Source organism: Apostichopus japonicus, chromosome 14 (assembly GCF_037975245.1).
Source record: "Apostichopus japonicus isolate 1M-3 chromosome 14, ASM3797524v1, whole genome shotgun sequence".
Taxonomy (NCBI): domain Eukaryota; kingdom Metazoa; phylum Echinodermata; class Holothuroidea; order Aspidochirotida; family Stichopodidae; genus Apostichopus; species Apostichopus japonicus.
In genome coordinates, this window is record NC_092574.1 from 25,135,137 (window position 1) to 25,160,436 (window position 25,300).

Consider the following 25,300-nt stretch of genomic DNA (forward strand, 5'->3'; position numbering starts at 1 on the left):
TTGTTCTGTAGCCTATAGATCAGAAGATGTGACATTTATCTCTAAAGTTATATATGTACATAGTCAGTGTACCTGTATAGGGTGAGAAAACATGTTATGTTGAAACAGTGATCGTAAAATGGCATCCAGGTAATATTGAGTTATCAATACAGTATGTTGCTGAACTCACAGACATTGCATTTCAGTGCAAATTATTAATGACCAGTCCAGTCATCTGAAGGATGTCCAAATATCTATTCAATTAACCAAAATCAGCTGTGGAGGTTGTCTGGTGGACAACTTTTTGTTTAAACATAAAATTCAGATTACATTGTATGTTGTAACTAAAAACCCCAAATAGGTAATATAATAAATTGGTATCACCCCAACAGTGGGTGTTTTAGTCACCAAACCTACACATCTCTCCTACAATGTACATATCGGTGTTCTATTCACCAACTACTGTACACATCTCTCCTACAGTGTACATACAGTATTGGTATTTTTTATTTTACTATATTTTTTGGACGACCAAGTTTGCTGTTTGGACAAGTTTGTAACCAAAACAGCCAAAGGGCCGATTTGTCCATGGGACAACCCCTCCCCCCCAAAAAAAACCTTAAAAAATTTGCCTTGCAATATTGTTGTGCATTTAAGTGTCCCAAAGTAACATACTGTACAACATGCTATGTCCATTAACTGTGAGCTCTGGAAGCTAAGACCCTGAATGATTTACAGATTCAGTTCCGTCTTTCCTTGGAGGAATACATAGTAGTACCAGGGAGTTGTTATGGTTCCATAACAACTCCCTGGTAGTACACTAATTACTTTCTATTCGTAGCTTAAAACCTTATGTGTGTCTGAAAGCACATTTTATCCATAATTTATGGACAAATACTTCACAGGTTGGTTTTATTTATTTCATATGTGTTTTGTAACTCATGGGGTCAAGCTCGGTAGTATATTTAACCAATTTAATATCCGTAATTATCTGTGTGCCGGGTTTCTATTTTAAGAATAATCTATAAAAGTACAGAGATGGCAAGAAATCTTTAAAATTGAGGGTGTATATGTGGAAGTACAAAACTGCATCCATATACAGTGCATGTTTTCCCACTCGTCGATTTTTCCCAGCTCTGGGGTAAAAAACCACTGAGAAGTACACATACCAGATCAAATAAATAGATCTGTGTAATTGTACACAGTAGTAATAATACTGCAGGGGCTCTGATCTGTTGCAAAGTTTGTTTGATTTTCTGGTTAATTGAGCTTTTACCTGTTGTGGGTGTATTTACAGCTCATAAAACCTGAAGTATTCATAGAATGTTGACTTTGAGTACTAATTCACAACCTGAAGGTGACTCTATAGTTCCACTACAATGTAAATGGTAGACTGGCATACTTAACAGATATTTCTATATTGTGCTACTTGCTATGGATGAGTGCATTTACTTGATACAGATCTGCATGTAGTACACTATGTACTGAGTGCATGCTTTATGTCCTACCACTGCACTGCTTACCATTGCTTTCGTAAATTTAACTCGTATTTGCCATATATAGTAGTTGACTATAAAGAAGGTAGAATGGTGGAAGTTGAAGAATGGAAATGGTGGGGAGGGGGGGGGGGAGGGGGTTGAGAATGGTGGGAAAGGGAATGGACAGGAGCTTGAGGTTTCTGGCAGCACCGGACTACTCGGGTAGATGATATTTAAGAGTTGAAAACCAAATGGTCTAAGCACTTTGGGTGGTAGAATGTGATTGGAGGTCATTGACCGACCAGGTAAGGTCATAGAGGGTGCACAGTATTATTAAAAGGAATTACCAGTACACTCTAGACACGGAAGAACGTGTGTGCTGAGGTTGTGAGGAGACAGGTAAGCTTGTCACTCGTAAATGTTCAAACCTGGTAAAGTTTGGAATTTGTGGGTAAGAACTTCCCTGGTAGTTTGAGGTGAATAAAAGTAAAGGTGAAACTGGCCCTTGCATCATTTCATGGGTTAAACTTTTACAATTAAAATTAAAAAAGCTGAGCTCTGCTATCAGTACAATAATTTAGCATGCTGCTCAATATAAAGGTTGAGTCATTTGGTTAAAATGTTACAATGATTAAGAGGTTCATAATTGAAATTTTTGGTAGTATAGCCACTTTTGGATGCTGAATATCGTCAAGTTATATAGAGATAGTTTAAGGTCATTATGCTTGAAAGAAAAGCAAATTTATGTGCTTGTTCCCCTGTAATGAAACTTAATTTCCTCAAAGTTATCCAGGTAATGCCTTAGTTGAGTATGGAGCCATTCGGGGTGTCGAGAAAGTTTAGGCTCAGGTCCAACTTACTGCCCATTTTGGGTCATAATTTGCTCATATGGTTTGAATAAGTGCTAATTAATTTGCATGTTAGCTGTTACTTTTTTGTAAGAGATGGAACTTTGTTTTATTATAAATCTTCCCCTTTCCATCCATTTCTTCAACAAAATCAAAATCTTCTATAAAATTTTATTTCACTTTTCTGTCATGTTAGTTGTAAAATTTACACAATGTAGAGCAGGGTTTCACTAACTTTATCCTCCCACGAACCCCCTGTGGATGTCAAAGTTGTCCACCAACCCCCAACTTTTCGAGACACAATCTGAGTCATTATTATACTATAATATGCATAACAGTGCTTCGTAAAAGATCAAGTTCATAGTGTAATATTTTAATGAAAAAAACAAGAGATGAACAAATATTTATTTGAAAACTTCAAGATCATATCAGCTCTTTATCTTCACGACGTACTGTCATGTGTACACCAACTTCACCAAAGTCATGCAGTCTGTGTCTGTTTCATAATTCAGTTATATCTCACATGCAGGGTACGGTACTACTATGCGTATAGAACGCGAAAAGAGGTTGGCGATAGGTACACATTACTATGATCAGATTTTAGTGCAACAAAAAGTACTCTAGTTTTGACTTTCAGATACATCTCACAAACCCCCTGGGATGGACTCACACACCCCAGTTAGGGAACCCCTGATGTAGAGTATTTTATGTATTAAAATTCCTCTGCTATTTTGTCTTTGCCTTAATTTCTTCACAGTTCTCACAGATAGTTTGCTTCCTGAGTAACTAATAACAACGGCTGTAGATGACAACATAGGATGAGTAGGCTGGACATCCTTGTTTAAATAACTTTTCCAATCCTTCCAAATTGAGAAGCACTTGAGCTTGTAAGGAGCATCCTGCTTTCTCAGGGAAATCTTCTTGCTGGTCAAAGAAGTTAGGTACAGTATTTAATTTGCCTATCATACAATAAATCACAACTAACAATGTTATCATTTAAAGCTTATAATAGGATACTATACCCATAACATACGTGGTACATATAGCTTAACCTCCTCTCATGATTCTTGATTCAGGTGTTACATATATGCCATAAAATATGTGGTTTGTGGGTGCATGAAATTGAAGGGTCACCAGTGTGTACTTAGCATCAATTATGGGAGGGGTTAAGTTTATACTCCAAGTTAACTTCATATACCAGACAATAAACCTTTGGAACTTTCATACTTCCCTCCTCTCTTACCTGTCTACACTCTACATGTGCACTCAAATCAACCTAGCTTACTAACGTTGTTAACATTGTATCACTGCGCCCCCCTCCCCCCACCACACCCACTGACCTACTTCAGGGGTCAATGTCCACTTACTCCTCCTTCCAGATCTACAGTACCTCTTGCAAGTCTTGCAAATGATTGCAGGGTAATTTTCACTCCTGTGGAATCTCATTGGTTTTAAAGTTTTGGTGAAGTTTCTGAAGTCAGCAAGGACCTGATTTCAAGATAAACATCACCTGTATCAATCACTAAGTATCCTGTTAATCTGTTGCATGTTTTGGGGATAATCTCATAGTCTGGTCGTCAGATGTACAACAGCCTGTAAAAGAACAAGAGGTCATATCTGAGGAGTTTTCAGGAAGACTTTTAACTCTTCTCTATAAAAAATTCACATTGGTAGAAACTAGCTTAAAGATTGTGTCTGCATCTGAAGCTGGTCTCAAGGTAAGTAATATTCAGAGCATGCAATCAATACATGTCTATGGTAAAAGCTCTCAAGATTCAACTATGCAATTCCCCTTGGGTTTTGACAAAACAAAGAAGAGTAGTGGAAATTATGGTAATGAAATGCCATTATGAAGATGTGACATTCTTTGACATTGCAAAAAGTAGGCCATATTTTTTACCTGCATGATAACCCATTCAATTACATAAATTGCAATGTCATCTTTACATAGCCTAATTCTATGCAAATATGAAAATGCCAGCAATAGATATAGTCTGACTTCCAGCATTTCTAATTCAAAACTTATGAGAAAGCTTGTAGTAGGTCCTTGAAATCGACGGTATAATTCTGTACATCTCATGATACTGTAGGAGTGTCAACAGTGCAAAATGATCACACAACTTTAAATCTCTCTTCGTTCACTTAAACTTCACTTTATAGTTTTACGTCTTAAACTTGGAATCAAAGATATTAAGCATCAATTGTCAATAAATAAGTTAAGAACTATTAATTGTTTCTTCCTGTTTCGATATTAAACAATGATCCATTAAAAGTACTTTTTTTTTGAAAGTCAGGTTTGGCACGTAAAAGAAAAGACTGTATTTGATCTGTCTTTTCTGGAACATCCAAGCTGGTGAGAGGTAGAGTCATCAATGAAGGTGATGAGTGTTGATTCAAATGATAACATTACAGCCCTATACTGTAGCACTAGACTGTGGGCAAAGTGAGGCAGTGCATCTAGGCTAGGGTAGAATGGCACGCATATAAAGAGACAGGTAAGTATCATGTCTTGTGAATACCCGATCCAGTTAAAAAGTTTTGAGGTTTTTATGAACAGTTTATTACAGTGTAATATTAGAGATATTGTTGGGTACTCCTTCAATGATTACTATTTAGTTCAGATATACGAATCACTGTACACCAGACTATGTACTGTCGTGGTAGAAATGTAAACATCAAAACAGAATCAGTATAATTGACCTTTAACTAGAATGGAGACAAATTCATCTGGACACACACTGAAAGCAAGTACCGTTTATTTGCATATTAAACAACCTATGATTCTGTAAGGTCAACGCTTGTTGGTAGCCCTTATACTTTCATAGGAATACACAATATTATTCTGTCTACACAGTAAAAAGTTATTTTTTCATACTTGTAGTCCTGGACTGTTATCTATTTTCCCATGTATGTGATTTTTGCAATTATAGAAAAGGGAAGGAAGCTTAAAATGTAAATTGTGCACTGCAACTTCCCATGCTGAAATAGTAGTAAGGCTTTTTACTTTTTTGATTGAATGAATGTGCTATTTGAGCATTATAATTTTTTAAGTTTAATATACATGTAACATACTGCCAGTGGTTTTAAAGAAAGGGGTTGGAAAAACTATTGAATGATCTGGCAACTTTTGATGGGTTAATCCAGCTTGAATGGACAAGTAGTTTAAGAAGAAAGAAAAAAAAGGAAACTTGTATACAAAATGAGAAACTGGGATACTCCAGACCTCATTTTTTAAACCGATTACGTCTCTTGAACGTCTCTTAAAGATTTTGGATGATTGATCGAATCCCAGGTTTGACTAAATATATTTGTTTGATCTGTATGTCACAAATTATGAATTTAATAACCATTTAGCAGCAGTGCATGGCTCAGCTTGCATTTCCAATCAAATCAAATACTAATAAATTAGAAGTTGAATGAACATCATTTTGACATGATGCCAGCAGTAATATATATTGCACAGTTTGCACATTTTTGTGTCATACTGTACACAAAATTTGTGTACACAGGCACAGCATACACATGTATTCACCTACCAACAGTATATATACACAAGACATACATGTGTAATGTTTAGCATTAAACACAATGTCAGACACTTGACATACACAGATTTCATTTCCCTTCATATAGAAGCAGTTATTAATCTTCTATGTAGGAATAATTAAAAAAAAAAAAAAAAATGCAGGTAGAAAATTATTCATATAAATAAAAGCCAGATGTAAAGTGAGCACTATCAGTAGATAATTATAACATTATTATCTGGGTAGCTGTTGTGTGATCTCTGATTCAAGATTCTGACAAATTCAAGAGGGTACCCCATCTCCATATAGTATAGTGACTGGTACAGTACATCAGGACTGTATCACCAGTCTGAAGAGCTGCTGATAAACAAAATACAGTCTGATTTAATTTGTCCTTCAAAACATGTCCATGTTATCTTGCTAAATATATCTGAGTGTTCTCAATTGTTATCGAGATGAATTTTCATGAATTTAAGCATCATTGATATTTCTTTGACAATGTGGTCTTTGTAGGGAGAGGAGAGGGTGGAGGAGTTATTTGGGGGAGGGGGGGGGGCAAACCTCTTTGAACCAGCTGCTTATACGTAAAATATGTGATTTTTTATCCGTTGAATGTTATGTATACTTAACAAATTATGAAGGTCACACAATTCAGAAACAGCATAGTATATAGCGATTAGTGGCATTGTATATACCCAACCTATTATCTGGTAACACATTAGCATACCCAAACCTGAGAGTTTTGAGGATATTGCACCACTGTCATGTGTACAAAACTTTGTAAGTTAATGTACAATTTTTTAACACAATCTCTTTGCCTCTTCTATAAATGGTTTGTGCCTCTCCTTAAATTGTTGTTGCCCTTCTTAAACTCTTCAAGGTACCCCTCCATAAATTGTGTTGCCCCCCCTTAATCGTTGGTGTCCCTCCTTAAATCCTCGATTCTCCTCCTTATGTTGTTGGTGACCTCCTATGTAACTGAAAATTCACTGCTACTAGCATGCGAAACACCATTGGTGCACTAAAATAAGTGCATAATTTACATACTGCCACACCATATATGTTTGCTTTGAACTGGAATCAGTTTAGAATATTATCTTTATCTATGTTTGCATTACTGAATGTGCTAACATTTACTTAATAATGAGGATGATGTGGCCAATTAACTTAATCGCACGATAAATCTCATAATTAGGGTGCTACATACAGTATGTTGAACAGATGGTTCATGAATAAACATGATTTACAAATATAACAGTTGCTTCTCACTTCATATCATCCTGATAATTATGCAAATTAATTAAGTTTTTTTCGTAGAAAGATGATCATATTCTTATATTTACCTGCCCCTTTTGCTTACCTGTCTCTGTACAAGTTCTTTGTTCAGCACTCTGGCTCCATCGTGCCTAGATTGATCTGAAAATATTTTGGTGATGGTCAGACATTATACTCTTGTAAAGTTGCTTCCATATGGAAAACATTTTAACCCTCAGAGAATACAATAAATTATTTACATTTAAATTATTACAAGAAATCTGTTAAACACAATAGATGAATAAAGTTGTAAATTGTCAATGTACATATTGTTTGGTTAAAAGTTGTACCATCAGACCACTTGTTGTTCATCATTAGAAAGTTATAGTTCTTTTTAAAAATTGGTTTTGGTTGATTGTTCCTTTAATTACATTCATTTTTTCTCTTTGTTTTCTTTATGATTATTTTATATTTTAGATGGACTCAATGTCAAGATGTTGACTGGATCGAGGAAATGGTCTACAATTGTGACACAGAAAGTTACAGTTGATGACACCGACTCATCCAAGGACAATGAATCCATAAGTAACTTAGAGAATGCCGAGCCGGAACTGTGCATCAAACTCCTGGGTGTCCCTTCCATCCAAAACTATACCGGGTTGAAGAAGAGAATTTCTGAATGTGATGACGAATGGATGCAACAATTCTTAGAACAGGATGGACTCGGTGTTCTTTTCCTGGCCGCAGAGAGGATCTGTGACCGCAAGTAAGTCGACTGCCATGAACTTCCCGAAGCAGCCCTCTGAATTATCCAGAGAGATTAAAAATATTAAGGAGATACTGAAGTAGCGTGCAAGTTGAATCAGCAATTTACAGAAGTTGAGCAATCACAAGAACTTGTCGATCCAGGAGCTTCCGTAAAGATTCAACCACAACCCACCATACCCCACCCCTCAGAGACAATATTAGACCCATAACCCAGGAATTTACCATAAAGATTCAACCACAACCCACCATATCCCACCCCTCAGAGACAATATTAGACCCATAACCCAGGTATTTTCCTATAAAGATTCAACCATAACCCACTACAGTAGATTCCCATCCCTCAGAATCAACTTTACCACCCATGATTCAGGAGCTGCCATAAAGGTTCACAACCCACCATACCCCACCCTTCAGAGGTAATATTAGACCCATAACCCAGGCATTTGCATAAAGATTCAACCACAACCCACTAGATCCCCATCCCTTAGAATCAGCTTTAAAACACATGATCCAGGAGTTCCCATACCGATTGAACCACAACCCACCATATCCCACCCTTCAGAGGCAATATTAGACCCATAACCCAGGAGTTACCATAAAGATTCAACCACAACCCACTAGATTCCCATCCCTCAGAATCAACTTTACCACCCATGATTCAGGAGCTGCCATAAAGGTTCAACCACAACCCACCATACCCCACCCTTCAGAGGTAATATTAGACCCATAACCCAGGCATTTTGCATAAAGATTCAACCACAACCCACTAGATCCCCATCCCTTAGAATCAGCTTTAAAACACATGATCCAGGAGTTCCCATACCGATTGAACCACAACCCACCATACCCCCATCCCTCAAAGGCAATATTAAACCCATAACCCAGGAATTTCCATCAAGATTCAACCACAACCCGCCAGATCCCTATCACTCAGAATCAGCATGAGGACCAATGACCCAGGAGTTCCCATTCAGATTAAACCAAAACCCACCTACCCCCTCCCTCTGAGGCAATATTAGACCCATAACCCAGGAATTTCCATAAAGATTAAACCACAACCCGCTAGATCCCTGTCACTCAGAATCAGCTTTAGGACCCATGGTCCAGGAGTTCCCATGCAGATTGAACCACAACCCACAGACCCCCACCCTCCAGTTTGTGACATGGTAACACCAGCTTCTAGAAGCTTGGAATATGATTTCTTCTTAAATTGCACTAAGTACTGTATCTTTGCAGTAGCACTTGTAGTAGTTCCTTAACTATGCATACTGTATGTAAATACTAGCTTTTGGCTTTAAATGAAAAGCTTTGGTAACGTGCCATCTAAATGAGATAATAAGGGTTACGACCTTGGGCGTATCTCCTACGGCCGGCAACTGTTACCATTAGGTTTTGAGTTAAATTTCCTAGCCTATGTAGGGTTATCTTTTATACCAACCAATGTGCACAACCTTCAGGAATAGACCGACTGGCAAATCTTGTAGAATGTCTGAAATTTCAGCATTAATTTTCATGGTTTTTTTTGCTACTAAAGAATATGATTAATCATGCAAGACAACACTATTAAGAGTTATGACTCAGGATTGGGTATTCAATTGGCATTGATTTGGAAGACAATAAAAGAGCATATACAGTGCATAATGAATACACTACAGTAAGGATTATGGAGGATTGTAAACAGACTTTCCATATCATGCATGAATGCCTGTTTTATGTTGCGGTTCTGTTCACTATAATTGTGCATACATGTGTACAGCTGAACTCTGCAAATTTACTGAATTGTTTTTTTTATTACAATACAGGTAGCAAAGAACAGAACTTTTGTTTTCAGACAGTTTATCAAGAAAAACAGTTACAGTCAACATAGTCGGAATTAGTATTAATCTGGCTAGATTTTGTCTGTTAGTACAAAAACACTGCTTTATGTCTTGATATGCACTATTTTGCAAGCTAAAAAAATAATACCGATTATGGAAGTTGAAGGACTCGTGCATGGGGTGGGTGGGGAAGGGAAGGGAGGGGGATTGGTGGTGGGGGTGGAATGGAAAAGGTCTATTGTTGGAACAAGCTCTGGTTGTCTGTTTATACTCTTGACTTTCATTTCAATAGACACTATATGCCAAACAGAATGATAATTGCAACCTACTCAGCTTCCTTTTTTATAGTTGCCCTTGGAAACATTCTATCTACATTGGTGCCAGTACGTACTTCCTGAACTTTTTAATAGGTTGAAATGTTACAACAGAGTACATCAACCCAATGGAAGTGACAAGAACTTTGAACAGTTTGTCATGCTACGCTTTGCAGTCCTTGCACTAAACTGTACGGGACTAGAAGTAACTGACATTGATAAGCAGCTGTGATATCAGTCCTAAAAGTGTGATAGATATGGCTCTGGGTCATAATGTGTGTGAGGCTATCCTGTTTACAGATCTCCAAGATTTTGTATAGCGCTGTAACAAATACCTCTCAGTCTATATGCTAGATGTGAAAGCATGTTTAAAAAGATGGTTAGGTGTGTATAAAAGTGCCAAAATGAACAGTTGGTATAATTTCTTTGCTAAAATGTGCTAGTTATTTCCGAGTGGCAAAACTGTAAGCTAGCTCTAATATGTCACACAAAGTGTGAATTAGGGGATGTAGGTATATTGTCCAGAAGTGTCTGTCAGAAATTCCTAAAGGGCATTGTCAGTGATTTTAGAGACAGCAGCTTTTCAAGTTTTGCAGAACTAGAAGGGACCGATATCACAGCGCCCTCAGTTGATTTAGGGCGTGGCTAGAGATCTCCATTCAGTACTGTTGTATCATTACTTCTCATCCATGCTACGTACTTTACATGTCATGTTCTGCATTACATTCATGTCATTAGTAATAAAACAGATTGCCACGTTTTGCAGAACTAGAAATGACCAATATCAAAGCTCCCTCAGTTGGTTTAGGGCAGCCATCTCAATTCACTCATTCATGTAATTCACAACTGTTTAATTATTCCTTCATTTTAAGACAAAATGAACCAACAATCGCCTCTGGGTTGTCATGCTTCAAATATCAAGCACGTAGGCTTGCACCTTCCAGATGAATGCATCGCAATTGCTCCAGTTTGTATTCAAAACAAGCTGTTATATGGTATTCTCATCAAGTCTTGTGACATGATCTTGCTGCTTTGCCAATTATAGTCCTATATCTTTAAAATAGTTCTGAAGTTGTTTATGAAATCTTGTTGGTTTTGAATGTCAAAACATTAAAAATATTAATAGACTTGGTAAATATCATGTTTTGTTTTGTTTTTGCAGAATGACTTTTACAGATGCCTTCCTTCAGCTTGAGGTTGTAGCTTGCATAAAATCTGTGATGAATTCAAAGATTGGGTTAGACTTTGTGGCCAGCCATGAAGAGTCTACCAGGAATCTTGCAAGGGGTGAGGTTTCAAATAAGCAAAATATGTCACTGTTTTATACTATTATATATTTATATGCCTATAATTCAGTTTTACGTAACAGCGTACTACTATATTGATTTCAGCACAAAGGTCCCTGAAACCTGTTAATAATAGCCTTGTATAGATGTGAATTTGAACCCCCCCCCAAACACCTTGGGGTGTATGTCCAGTGCTGCAATTGGAATGAACACTTGTGACAGAAAACTATCAATTAAGTTGCATCTGAAGGGATTCTTGCATGGATGAAACATCAGCCCCTCTGTCATTGAAATGTGTCACCCTACTGTACATCTGGATTTTGCAGTAAGTTGTTAACATTTTTTTCCCCTCACAGCTATGAACATGCAACATTACTGTGTGGAGTACTCCTACGTTCCACCCAGTAGCTAGCTTTGTAGTACCCTTATACTGTAGTTATGAGAGATGTTATGTCCTACCCCTGTCAACATTTTAGTAGGCTACAAGAGAAAACAAGTTATGCATGAATACTGGTATATCCTGCAAGTCCTTAATAAATGGTTTTCATTCAGATAACACATGGAGAAGGAATCTCTTTTAACCAAAGAAATGATGAAGTTTACATCGGTCTTCATAGGTTGGTGAACATAGTTTTCCGATTACAGGATGCAGCATTTTAAGTATCAATTTATTGCGAGCTATTTATGTTAACTTTGGGCATTGTTTATTCCTAGGAATCATTAAGATGGAACTGATATTGTTTAAATTAGTGTTGTATATGTACCTGTTTATGCTTGTTGCAGCTATTGAGCTATTTATTGCCGAAGTGCAGATCTGAGTTTTACAGGTGGTTTGATTTATATGCTTTGAGTGAAACATAATGTCTAAACTGTGAGAAGGTGTAGTAATTATTATGTAATCGCTGAGAGGGGTAGAGTTCAAAGCAACAAGTGGGCAAAGAGGGTTACGGTCTGGTCAAATTGGGGTTAGGTAGTGTGCAAAGAGGATTAGGAAGTGGATATATAAAGACAGTTAGGGGAAAAGTGGACAATGGGTTAGGAAGTGGGTAAAGAGGGTTAGGAATTGGGCCTTATAGGGTTATAATGATAGTACTTGTAAATGGGCATGTGCTTTGAGGGTTAGGAAATGTGTTTGGGGGTGTTACTTTGTGGGACGTGGGCAAAGAGGGTTAGGAAGAGGTAAAAGAAGGTTAGGAATTGTGCTAATTGAGGGTTATAAAGTTGACTTTTCAATGGTATATGTTCAGTCAACTTGACTATATCCATTTGGTGGACAATTGTATCAAACCTATAAGTTATGACGTAAGGTATAAGGTTGCAATTTAATCACACTGAGACTCGATCCCAAAAGTTTTCTACAAATATGGTAAATTAGAGCAGTGATCTGCAACCTTTAGGCCAACTCCTTGGGGTGTTCCATGCATGAGGACTGAGCCAACATACCCTGAGATATCATGAAAGCTATGGTGGATTATGGAGTTGATTTTGAAGAAGTTTATGTTAAGTGATATCCATCAGCAAGCTCCATAAACTGTGGATCAATTTTCGGACAACTGGAATATTCTGCGACCCACCGAACAGTTTTCCTGACTCACCCTTGGGTTGTGCCCATAGCATATGGGCTCTCAGATTAGAGCATAGATTCAATGCGGCTCTCAACATTTTGTTGCCTACATGCTTTATTTGCATTAACCACATTTGGAACACTTAAAACTTTCGCTTCCTGATTCTTGTAGTTAAACTTGATAATAACCAGGTTAGGATTCAAACTATATTTCTTAATGTAGGATTTAAATAAGCAAACCAGTAGCATCAAAATATTTATCAAAATTATATCAGAAATCTACTTTTAGCCAACTTGACAGTAGATACACCTACGAGGAGTTTAAACAAGAACAATATTTCAAATTGCTATTTTTTCCCTTTTGAAATGCAAAATGACCCTGCATGAAACTGTAAACTAAATCTTACATGGAAATATAAAAGATGACATTTTCAGGTGTACTTTCTTCCTGATTGTACTTCATTCTCCAAATGGGAAAAGTTCATCTTTGGAAACATGATATAAATATGAGGGTTAAACTTAGTAATATCCAGCTTGACTTCAAAATACAGATGCACAGATAACATTTGATCTTCATGTATAGTTATCAGTTGAAGGGCCTTATTTGGGCAAGTAATAATTTTATTATGAAATATATATATATGTGACAGGATGATCAAACCCTACACATAAATTAAATTCAGGGTACTGTTGTGATAGTTTTGAAAATCAGTGTGGAAGGTAATTGAGGGTCACTGTAAATTGCCACTTTTGTGAATAATTTACTGTAATTATGCATTTTTGTGTAAAGGTTTTCAGTTTTATTACTTGTTTCTCCTGAAATATACTATCATGCTTCAGCATATAAAAACCGTTATACAGTACATATTTGCATTTATGAAGCAGTTTGTCCATTTCGCAAAGGACGTTATAACTGTGTTGCATAAATGATTTTCTTACGTTCGTATTTAGTACAGTTCACTGTTTACATAGATACTGAAGTCTTAAGGTCATAAAAGTCACTGGAACATATCCATTTATCATGTAACACCAGCACGAATGATTAATCAGATAAATATCATAATTTCTCTCACCTTTCAGAAGGCATACATGATATGGTTAGCTTTTAATGAAATCCAACTTCCAAGAATTAATACAATAACAGTCAAAATAAACACAATTTATTGGAACCTTCATTCCAATCAGAGCAAATCAATAGAAAAAAAAAAAAATGCAATCTGGGAAGAGTTACAGCTAGGCTATCATTTTTCTTGTTTAAATTTAAATTTTAATGATCTCAAGTTATTTAGCATTATATTCCAATCTTCAGCCAATCCACAATGGCAAACTAACAGATTAAAGTTTGCAATGGTCATTAAATATATGAGACTGTTACTGCTAAAACTAACTAAATCTCTTTGTGTGGCAGCTCGTTATTATCTGTGCTGCTATAAATGCAACATTACTATAGCTCCACCCTTCCCAAGCTATGGTTAGAATGCTTAAAGTTATCCGGCAAGCTTTGATATTGGGTCACAGGTAGCAGAAAACAAAGTGGAAAAGACATTAATCGGTTACCAACGGTTTCATTGGGAATCTTACATAGTAAACCAAAATCCTCCATGTCATGTCGTTGTGAGTCTTTCTCCAAGTTTGATAAATTATTTTTGTGTGTGATGTTTTCTAACTTTCAATCAGCCTAATATTATCGATAGCAGTCAAATCAGTCAATGTGCAGTTTAGTCATCAATCACAAGGGAGTAAATCTTCAGTGAACTTAGGCGTCTAGTAATTTAAAGGGGTGTACTGGGAGGGGGGTGACGAATTTAGGGAAATCACTACATGGTTCGCCAAAGAAACATTTTAAGAAGAATTCTAACACTGTTAGAGACTTCACTGTTACTTTGAACATGTAGTATAAGTTATAAGGGTGCAGTTACAATTAGCCTTGGTAATGTACCTTACCATTTTGTGGTGCCGGTGGGGTTGTATTAATTTGCTTATATTTAGATGGAACTTCACAACAATCTTTTAAAAATTTCTTAAAAGCCTTTGATTCTAGCTTAAAACGCATTCCAATCATGTATATATACACTTTGTATGTATTAGCTGACTTTACATTACTGCATGTGAGTATCAATATACTTTGTCGACATCTTGTTGATCAATATCCACTTTTCAATGACTAAAACAAATTTGAACAGATGTATGTACACTTCAATACTATGTGCATTGCATATATATAAGTAGATTTTAGCTCAACTGAAAGCTTTCAGCTGAGCTATAGCGATCGTGCAATTCTGCCAATATTCTGTTCCTTTTTGCCATCGTGTTTGATTGACTGCCATTTTGTCATTCTTAATTCGATTCGGCTGAAATTTCATGAGTAGTTTGAATGAGTTAAGTTTGCACACATGGTATCATATTTTGTAAATTTGAAGGTCATTTGAGGTCATGTGAGGTCGTCTTCTGAAAATTTAAAAAAGTGCTACTCCTCCTAAGAAGGTTTGTTCAAATTTGCTGAAATGATGTGGATATTTGAATGGTGGTCAACCAAACTTTTCCAGGAAAAATATTTTTGCCGTAATGTGAGGGCCCAAAACAGGGCCTACTGTAAATTTTTCAGTGACGAAGAAATGTACGCCACAGATCATATGCAATGATCATGAATTTTTTTTTCAAGTTTTTAGTATTCAAGACCAACCAGTATATGGTTTAGTGTGAGTAGCAAAACGTCTTCTATATTAATTTCCTGTCGTTTTGGGAAATAATTCCACTCGTGGGAGATGTGATCAAGTCAAATATTGACTTGTTATTGCAGGCTTCCTATCTAGTTTGATGTCATGTCTCTGTTCAAAGGACTACTTGGCAAATTTGCAATTTGAACCTGCAACAGTTTGTATGTGGAATACGACATGTGAGAATGACCAATCTTGTTGGAGCTGATTCTGATCTATGCTCTTTAATGTTTTTCTCGATTGTAAACAAGTAGCAGGTCGTTCTATTATCGCATGGGTGCAACTTTTGTGAGCAATTTTGGGTTAGCACAATTCGAGTGATATCCACAAAATTTTAGCAAATTTAGTCGAGATATACTTCTTTATGTTTTTGTACTAAAACATTGCATGTGCATACTGTTGGTTCTTTGTTAATACAATGGGGCATAGTTTATCCCTAGTAATTTAATTAAAGCGATCTACTGCATAAAATAAATCTGTGACAGCGGGAAATTTACCGAAATACGACAATATCAGGATTTTTTTCCGGGGCAAGCAAAGGGTGGTTCCTATACACCCTGCAGTAATTAGGGCTAACAGCTGTTGAACTCAGCTCATTTTGGAAAATAGTCAATGGATTTCAGGATATGCAGCGACGCAGTTCTGGAAAATTCATTTCTGAAATGTTGAGATGGGAGGAAAGGAATGACACTGTTATGTTGCCTAATACTTATATTTCTTGCACAAACAAGCGGAAAAATGGCTCCGAAATATTGCCAATCAAAACAAATTTCTCAAATAGAAGCTTAGCTGAAATTCTGCATTGTTGCTACTCATGTTTAAAGATTGAATTCGAACAGAATGTTATGCAATACGTTATTCAGTGTACTGTAAAATCACATACAAAATTTCAACATGTGTTTATTATAGCTGCATGCATATCCATAATTTGTATAAAAATGCTTAATCAATTTATGTTAAATATTGAACTATTGGGGTGTGGAACACTGTTTGTTGTGTGGAGCAGTTCAGCATGTCTAATAGTTTTGATTGCATAGTATAGGCCTTGTAAAGGTTCTAAGTAGCCGGAATACATGCTAGATATTCAAATAATGGTCACTCATTCTCAAACTTGATACACGAGACAAGCAATTGCCCATATTACAGTACTTAATGCTTCTAATATATCTGAAATAAAAGATCAGGACTTGCAGGGAAGTGATCTCCATAATTAAGTTTTGCCAACTGAAACTTTGGCACAGTTCATAGGATAATTTAAGCTGAACATTAATTGCTGAACATTAACTTTGTTTTTGTTTTTGTTTTTGGTTTCAGTTTTTTTTTTTTGCCTAACTAGCTGTGAAAGCAAAACATTCAAGATACACAGATAGCAGAAATCCGAATATTGGGAGCCGATAAATTGTACGCCAATAAAAGTTGAGATAACGATCCACTTTGCTTTATCATGGGAAAACAATGCATCATTCTGTGCAGACTTGTACAATTGTTGCAATTGTATGAAATTGTAAAGAACCCATAAAATGGCAACAAATGCTCTCTAATTCAGGACTCAATTGTTCAGTTGCCTTCTTGGAAACTGAAGCAATTATTTGATTTTTCAGGAAGTACTTGTGCAATTTAATTGGCTTATTACCTTCATTATTTGAAGCTTTCAGAAATCTACCCTGTCCAGATACAACACATATATATGTGTGTGTTGCATATAGAATGACAAATACATATATGAGATTACGAAAGTTTGACACATGTACCAGAAATTTCCACTTCATGATCGTTTGTTGGGGACTCATCAGGCCAAGGTAGGAACCAGGGATATATACAAGTATTCAAGAGCATTGAAAGCTTAAAATTGCTAACAAACCATCAAATTTTGAACAATGAGATAATGGTAGGAAATATTTCTTTTGTACTTAATCAATTTGCAGAATCAATGTTTGCCTCTGCTCACATGAACAGATGCAGACTGGGAAACAAAACAGATTTATGCGAAGATAGACCGTGAAAATTAGATAACAAACAATATTTTACTTTCTATCTGTGTAATGTATACTCTAAACATGGATTAAACTTACTCAAAGTACAGAGTACCATTAATTCAGCTCCTGGATAGATCATATTGTCAAAGGATATTCTGGAGAAACATTCTTGACACTTAATATCAAGGCCCAAAAAAAAAAACATGATTAGAGAGCAAAGTTTATCTGTGATGTTATATAATTGCACCATTGTCATATAGACCTCAATGCTCTCCTGCCCTCATTATAAACAGGTGTGTTATCTTCTTGGCTCAGTTGAGATCGTCTCTTGGCAATTCTCTCCAGCAGATCATTTTGCTTGCCAATAAAAACGGTAAATGATATTACTTACAGATCAGAAGAAGATAATTCAATTATCATCGTCTTGCAAATTAAATGCTCTTCAAAAATGGCCAAAAAGCTACCAATTGATTGCAAAGATTCTTAGCAGTTTTTTTATAAACCAGGAGAGTTCATAGACCTAAAAATTTGGATTATTTGGTTATTTTTCTGTATGGTGCCATGAACCTACTTTGTGAGTCATTCACTTTGATTTTGTTCCAAGGTATATTAAATGTTGAACAGTTGAGATAACATGCATGGTGATATTAACTTTCCTTAGCACATAGCACAAGCTGTCACCTGGACAAATGCTTGTATCCTGTTGGCTGAGAAACAAACAGACTTGCAAGGCAAAATGATAGTTGACAATAAAACCTGAATGACTTTTATGCTGGTCATTAACTTGCACGAGGAAGATGTCGTTGATAGGTTATAAATCATAATCATTGTCAATGATAATGAAGTAAGTTGAGTCTTCAGGCAACAATGTTCAGTATGGAATTGCTTGCTAATAATTGAAAATTTTTTTGATATCAAATGTCAGCAATGTAATTAAGCAAAGTATGAAAGATTCAACTATAAAGATTTCTGAATGATAAATATAGGTTGCCTCACATACTGTACAATGTAATAGACCATTGTACATAGCCTTATACTAAAGTCTATTGCATACATTACACTTACATTACATACATGCAAGCATGCTCTCACTGATCATCCAATACAGAGGTGCACTTAATATCATATTAGCACACTGCCCTCTATACTGTATCAGACTGCATCAATAACTTCTTCTGATTTGACAATTATTGATGATAATGCAAACTTGAAATTACTTACAAGATGAGGAAGGTAGGGCTGAGGATTGCTGTAGAGGGCTGTACATAATATGTCTGTAATAGTTGTTACTTTTAAGTTTAACTTGTGAAATGCACTGATGAATAGGAGGGAGATCGAATGGAGACTGTCTTTTCGATTCCTTACCATTGAAGGCAAAAGGAATCTATGCCTTCTTGATAACATGTGTGACGGTGTGTATAATGTGTGTGTGTAGTATCTATGCGTATGTAACACCTTGTCTCGTAAACACGATAACTCATCCAACGTCGACCCACGGTGAGTCCTAAGTGATAGGTTTAACTGCTAGTAACAGGAAAATTCACATTTAAACCTGTTGTCTCTTTGTGCGGTTGACCTAGCGATAGATACTTGTAATTGTGCTTCTGTTTACTTTGACGGTTCTTTGTGTTCTGACAAAGCAACATGTTTCTGCGGCCAGGCTATCCTGTGGGTATAGCGCCACCAATAAGACTCAAATATGTAGAATGCATCTTTGTTACAAAAGTGTACAGTGCATTAGCTTCTTACTTATTTTGTAGATTTCCCTTGGTAAGTTCTTGGCTGCTTTCGTTACTGAGTATATAGGTCAAAGGTCATGTGAGGTCACATGTGGCAGAAATATGAAAACCTTGAAAACAGGCTTTCTGAACATCGGTAGCAGTGGTGAATGGCATACTTAGTTGTTTGGTATCCCTTAATGAGTACTACATTTCAAGCATTTTTGATAGAGGTCAATGGTCATTTGAGGTCAACAGGAGGCAAAATCTCAACAACAAAATTTAAACAAGTTAACTCAATACATTTAGCTATGATGAATCTTATTTTTGGTATTTGGGTGCCCTACAGTAAGTTCTCATCTGCTTTTGTTATTGGGGTAGGTCAAAGGTCACTGGAGGTCAAAAGATATCAAAATCTGAAACCCTTGTAAACATGATAACTCCAAAAGTAAAGCTGCAATGAACCTCATACTCAGAATGTATGTCTACCTTAGTGAGTACAAGAACTGTGATTTTGTTTTGAAGACGTCATAATTCAATATATCTAGTTCAAATGTGTGACATGGTAAACTTGATAACTCCAAAAGTAAAACTTGGATGAACCTCATACTTCAAAGGATGTCATATTGCATCCATTTTAATTATTTTTTTTAACTTGAACATGTGCCAGTTGTTGCCAACGTTAACGATGTCACATATTGATTCCTTCCTGTTGCATTGGTTCTGATTCCTGTTAATAGTGTGTGCTCTTGTTATTATCACCATTCATGTGGTATTGATTTGACATATTTCCTCGAAACTAATTGTTGTAAATCAAAAATGTTCTCCTTTAAACCAAAGAACCAGATACTTTTGAAACATATGAACGACACTCTTACTGTGATTTCTTTTGAAAGATTTAATCAACAGCAAAATTCAGCCTTTATGCTGCAATTCTGTTTTAGTTTTGCTCTGAAACTGAAAGTGAAAATGTTATGTTCTGTTTTGTATCTGAGTCTCCACATCATATAACCCTCCTTTAACATTTCAGTCAAGTTCATATTCTGAGCAATGAAACATGCTCGTTAGTCACTCATTAGTGATGTGTTTAATGACTTTCTAACTGCATCATTGCTCTAGTAGGCTAGGATGTTATTCTTTCTCCTGTTTACCTGGACACAATTATCGGTATTTCATTTGCTGTCCCTTAGAAACCATCAATGACCTCATCTCATAAAATATGACTCTAACAATCTACTCATCATGTTTGTTTGCAAAGATTTGATGCCCAAGGTCGGCCCTGTCAGTATTTTAATTGCTAAAACTGATATTTTGATACACTAGAGACTTACATTTGAACTACTTAATAAATTGTATCCCACAGTATATATTGGATTGGTCCTTAAAAGTTACTTTTGTTTTTAGTGTTAAATGTTTTTTTCCTTCTGTATTTAATATTTATGAGCTAGTTGAAGAGATTTCCTAGCAGATATATTTTTTGCCTACATGTGCAGTATGAGGTGAAAACGAGAATTATATCTTAAATACGTTATCCACATGTGTAGTTCTGTTAACTGTTTCATGGAGAATTCCATATGTCTATTATAATGGCTATTACTGTAATGTTTATAAACAAAAAACACTGGTTAATTGCAGATTTATAAAGAAAATGCAAAAATGATGATGTTTCTATCTATGTTTTAATTCTGAGATATTATGTAAGTATACCTTGGGACATATTTTTGCTTGAAGAATATGAACTTAGTTTAGATATAATAAAAACACAAGAAAGAAAGTAAAAATAAAACCAAACCCACACACACACCAAATTGCTTTTGAGGTATTTGGACGGTCTGTAACATCTGTAGAATCTTGTCTGGTTTTTTTTTCCATCAGTGCTAGATACAAACAACGTTCTTGTCAAGAAGCAAGTGTTTGAGTTACTCAGCGGGCTCTGTGTTTACTCCCATAAAGGTTACATGCTAGCCATCGATGCCTTAGAAGACTACAAGGTACAGTAAACTTTAATCAGATCTATCCCGAAAAGTGGTGAAAGTGCCCGGAGAAGGATAGGGGAAGAGGGATAAAATTGTGGGTTAATGGTGGTTGGGAAAAAGAGATGAACACATCTGCAATCTACTGTTTTGGAATCTCTGCATCAGCAGGCGTCTTCTTACTGTCCTAAGAGTGATTGGGGGTGAATTGTCCAGCATTAATATAAAAGCTGCATTTTGCGTTCAGTTGTTACTTTGTTGAAATTTTGATGAGAGCAGTCAGTACATGTATTCAGGTACAAGTAGATATCCTATACCCTTAAATATAAGCAAGAGATCTGCTGGGTAACATCACTGATAGACTTTACAAACCACATAGCTCAAGTTAGTATATACTTGAATCCCACAATATTTTCCGTTTGCAACATTTAAGATCTAAAGCTCCTTTGTTCCCTGATATACATGATTTCTATCCATCTCAATCACAGAACATTGGAAACGTCTGAAAACTTCTCAAGTGTTTACAGTAGCAAAAACTTATCCTTTGGTGAAAATTTGTCCCCCCATCCATAACCGTAAATTATCGTTATTTATCGACAAAATTCCAAATCCGCAGAGGACCAAAAACTTGAGGTATCGTTTTAGCCTCATCATAAAGGAGCTGAAGAATGCCGAAATCATTCCCTACAAGACCACACTGCTTGCCTTCGTCAATTCCATATTGATTTCGACCGAGGAATTTGAGATCCGAGTGAGGCTTCGAAACGAGTTTGTGGGTCTCCAGCTGCTTGATATCCTTGAAGAACTACGGTAAGATGCAATTATTTACATTTTATAGACCATTTGCAGCTCGGATTTTATCTTTCTTCGTTTGAAATATGTGTCTTAAAAAGTCTCTATTGTTTCGTACCTTTCCCGGTGATGAGATTCTGCACTTTTCTCCGACTGTTTAAGACCTGTTCTCACATTATTGGAGGGTGCAGTATAAGGCTGTGTCGTTGCCCAGAGGTCGTTTCTCGTCGGGACGTGAGTCTTGGGGTGGGATTAAAATTTAAGCCCCACAGAAAGGAGAGTAATGTTGCATGTTTTAAACATGGCGTTTGGCTACCAATGGCTGTATGCGATAAGGTCACATGATAAGGTCACATAAGGTCATATGAATTGTAGTGTGACGTTTAAAATTAATTTGTGACCATTACGTCTACCCTGACATCTGCCTAATAAAACTGGCTAGATCCAGTATGCCATGGTACGTACAGCAGTATTGTGGGGTAAATTATGGTGTAAATTGTGGGGTAAATTGTGGAGGTTTATTTGCCTGACCAGATGCACGGTTACACTGATGAAGTCATTTACCTTCATTTAGTGTACACTGCTTAGTCTCTATGGAAAGCACTAAACATGAATTCTTTGTGTATGATTGTAATGTTCAGTGTTAAAGGTGAGAACTTCCCCCACCTTGTCAAATGGTACAATTTTGCAATTTTACGGTGTAAATGATAACTTTACATGAGCTAATTGCTAGCAGTTTTCAAAATTACTATGGTCCAAAAGGTTTGATGACTCCATATTGATATAATAATTTCCAACAATAAGGATTATTAAAAAATATGACATTAGACTTGATCATCATGGACTACTTGAGAATGGCAGTAAAATGCTTGTTGAAATTTTGTGATCATTTCCTGACTTGCTAGCATATTTTGGAAATACTGAAGAACTATTAATGTTCCTTTGGAACTTTTACTGTGAAGAAATTCCATAGACTTTTGATTGATGTGGTTATAAGTGTACGTAAGGTAGGGCAGGAGTGAAAGTCAACATTGAGGGTCAATATGACAATTTTTCATCCATTTTGCCCATTATGTCAAGCTCTGCAAAATACTACAGTTATACAATCACTAATTTTAAACAATGCTTTGCCACTGTGCCAGTCGATTTTTGGCTAAACTACTCATTGTGAAGCTGGAAACATTATAAGCCAGGCTGCATGAAATTTGTGAGCTAGCATTTAGCTTTGCAGTACAAAATCAATCATGAATAACAACATTTGGCAATTTCTTTCCATATTTAAAGAAGTAAATAAATCTATGTAATTCTGGTAATTTGTTTCATTTCAATACTCAAGGTTTCTGCTTCTCCCTACCCAACCTTTCCCAAGCTCCCCTCCCAATAATAAAACAATATCTTGATTGAAAAAAAATGGAAAAATGAGAAAAAAAATTCTGCAAAATTGTTTTTTAATATTTCCAACATGTTGCTGTTCTCTTTTATTTGTATTCAATCATCTCCTAGTTGATTTTTTTCCAGATTAAGTTTTTACAATGGTGAATGGGTACTTTTAATATCTCACACGTAGCACACACATACATATCTCTCCCTATAACCTTGTACCTCGATTTACTTACGAGATAGTTCTGGTATCACTCCACCTTGAGTATTGATTCTGATTGAAGATCTTCAAATCTCTAGAGATTGCTGCTAGGACAGTCAATCAAGAAACGAGAGGAAGAGAATTAGAGAGATTGCGCTCTCAGAAAAAAAAAAAAAAAAAAATATTCTCTGCCGAATCATCTCTCACGCCAGCTCACCTACAAGTTTATCTTCTGAGAGACGCGTGTGGTGGTTTCTGGGAGGACTGTCCACGATATCAGATCGATATCGGAAGAGAGAAATGTTGGACCAGTTAGAGCTGTTTATCCAGTTAGTGTGGCTAATTTAGAGCCGATATCAGTTTTTTGTGGTATTAAACATTTTATTGGAGACGTAAAGTGTGACGAAGAAAGCTTGTAGGCCGCAGTAAACCTGCAGAGTATTTACGTAAAGCTCATTGATTTATGGGAGGACAATTTCTCTGAGAACTTTTAACAAACGGCTTGATAGTGAGTAGTGTCTTTTCATTGTTTTGTGTCTTTTTTCATTATATTTTGTTTGCTATCGTTTATTTTTTATGCCCCCCCATCAGTATAAAGATCAGTATGATATTAAACTTATAAATAATTTATTAATTTAATAGTAGAGCATTTTGTCCAGATTTTTTGATGAAGTGCTTTAAGTCAATAGCGAATTCTTTATATTTATTCATGAATGATAAAACGTAAGACTAAATGATGCAATCAGTTCTGACTTTACATGAATATAAATAATTTATTAATTTAACAATAGAACATTTTGTCATGGATTTTTGTGTGAAGTGCTTTAAGTTAATAGCAAATACATTATATTTATTCATGAATGATAAAACATTAGACTAAATGATGCAGTCAGTTCTGAGAGTCATTTTTAGTAATATTATTTCAGTTTCAGTTAATTTTATATTTGATACCTCTTTGGAAGTAATCAAGACTTATAAATACAAACAGTCATATTTTAAAACGTAAGACAGCAAAGGGCAAAGTTACCCCCAATAATATTGCTAAAAATACCTGAATAATTAGAATGTAAGCTAAATAATTAAAAAGAGTACAGTAATTGAAAGGGTGTGAGCATGTAAACTTTTTTCACAGAGTTTATCTCGCTGTTTGAGGACCAATTTATTTTCCATTTCAAGTAGTAGTCCTCTATTATTCTGACCGTTCTTGGTCCTGCCTGCACTTATCAATCATGTCAGGAAAGTTTTTCTTTTAGCAAGAAAAGAAAGCATATATTTAAATCCATAGCTGATGTGATGGGGTCTTCAGTATCGCCCCTAAATATACTAGAAAGTCTGGTAATGGTCGCCCATGCTAAAAATAACAATGTTAGTACTGCCACTCAAAGAAGAATATAATTAGCACTTCTTAACCACAGGGAATATTTTGAGGATCAGAACTTTTTTAGAAAGGTACCTTTGAAAAGTTTTAGACATTTTTTAGCGTGATAAATGATTGGGCATATAGCTACACCTGATGGCCGGCCTTTAAAGATGAAAGCTTATAAATTCTTTTATGGAGGAACAGTTTTGAAATTTTCAGAAATAATGACAGTTTGTGGTTTTAATGTTAAATGTCAGTTTAAAGTAGATTCCAAGTTTGACCAGACATTTTACTGATTTGACATCATTTTAATTAGTTGCATTATTTATTTTAAGATCCAACCATATAAA

At 35.9% G+C, this 25,300-nt stretch overlaps 1 protein-coding gene across 3 annotated transcripts in view; it reads left to right on the top strand.

Moving 5' to 3' along the window:
- LOC139980001 (inverted formin-2-like) overlaps nt 1-25,300 on the top strand; it is a 101,592-nt gene that overhangs the window by 37,853 nt on the left and 38,439 nt on the right. For all 3 annotated transcript variants that reach the window (XM_071991327.1, XM_071991326.1, XM_071991328.1), the window contains exons 2-6: nt 3,063-3,246; nt 7,561-7,849; nt 11,145-11,269; nt 21,119-21,234; nt 21,833-22,026. In XM_071991327.1, coding sequence (XP_071847428.1) covers nt 7,578-7,849; nt 11,145-11,269; nt 21,119-21,234; nt 21,833-22,026 — 707 coding nt within the window. In that variant the 5' untranslated portion in view covers nt 3,063-3,246; nt 7,561-7,577. The remainder of the gene's footprint in view (nt 1-3,062; nt 3,247-7,560; nt 7,850-11,144; nt 11,270-21,118; nt 21,235-21,832; nt 22,027-25,300) is intronic.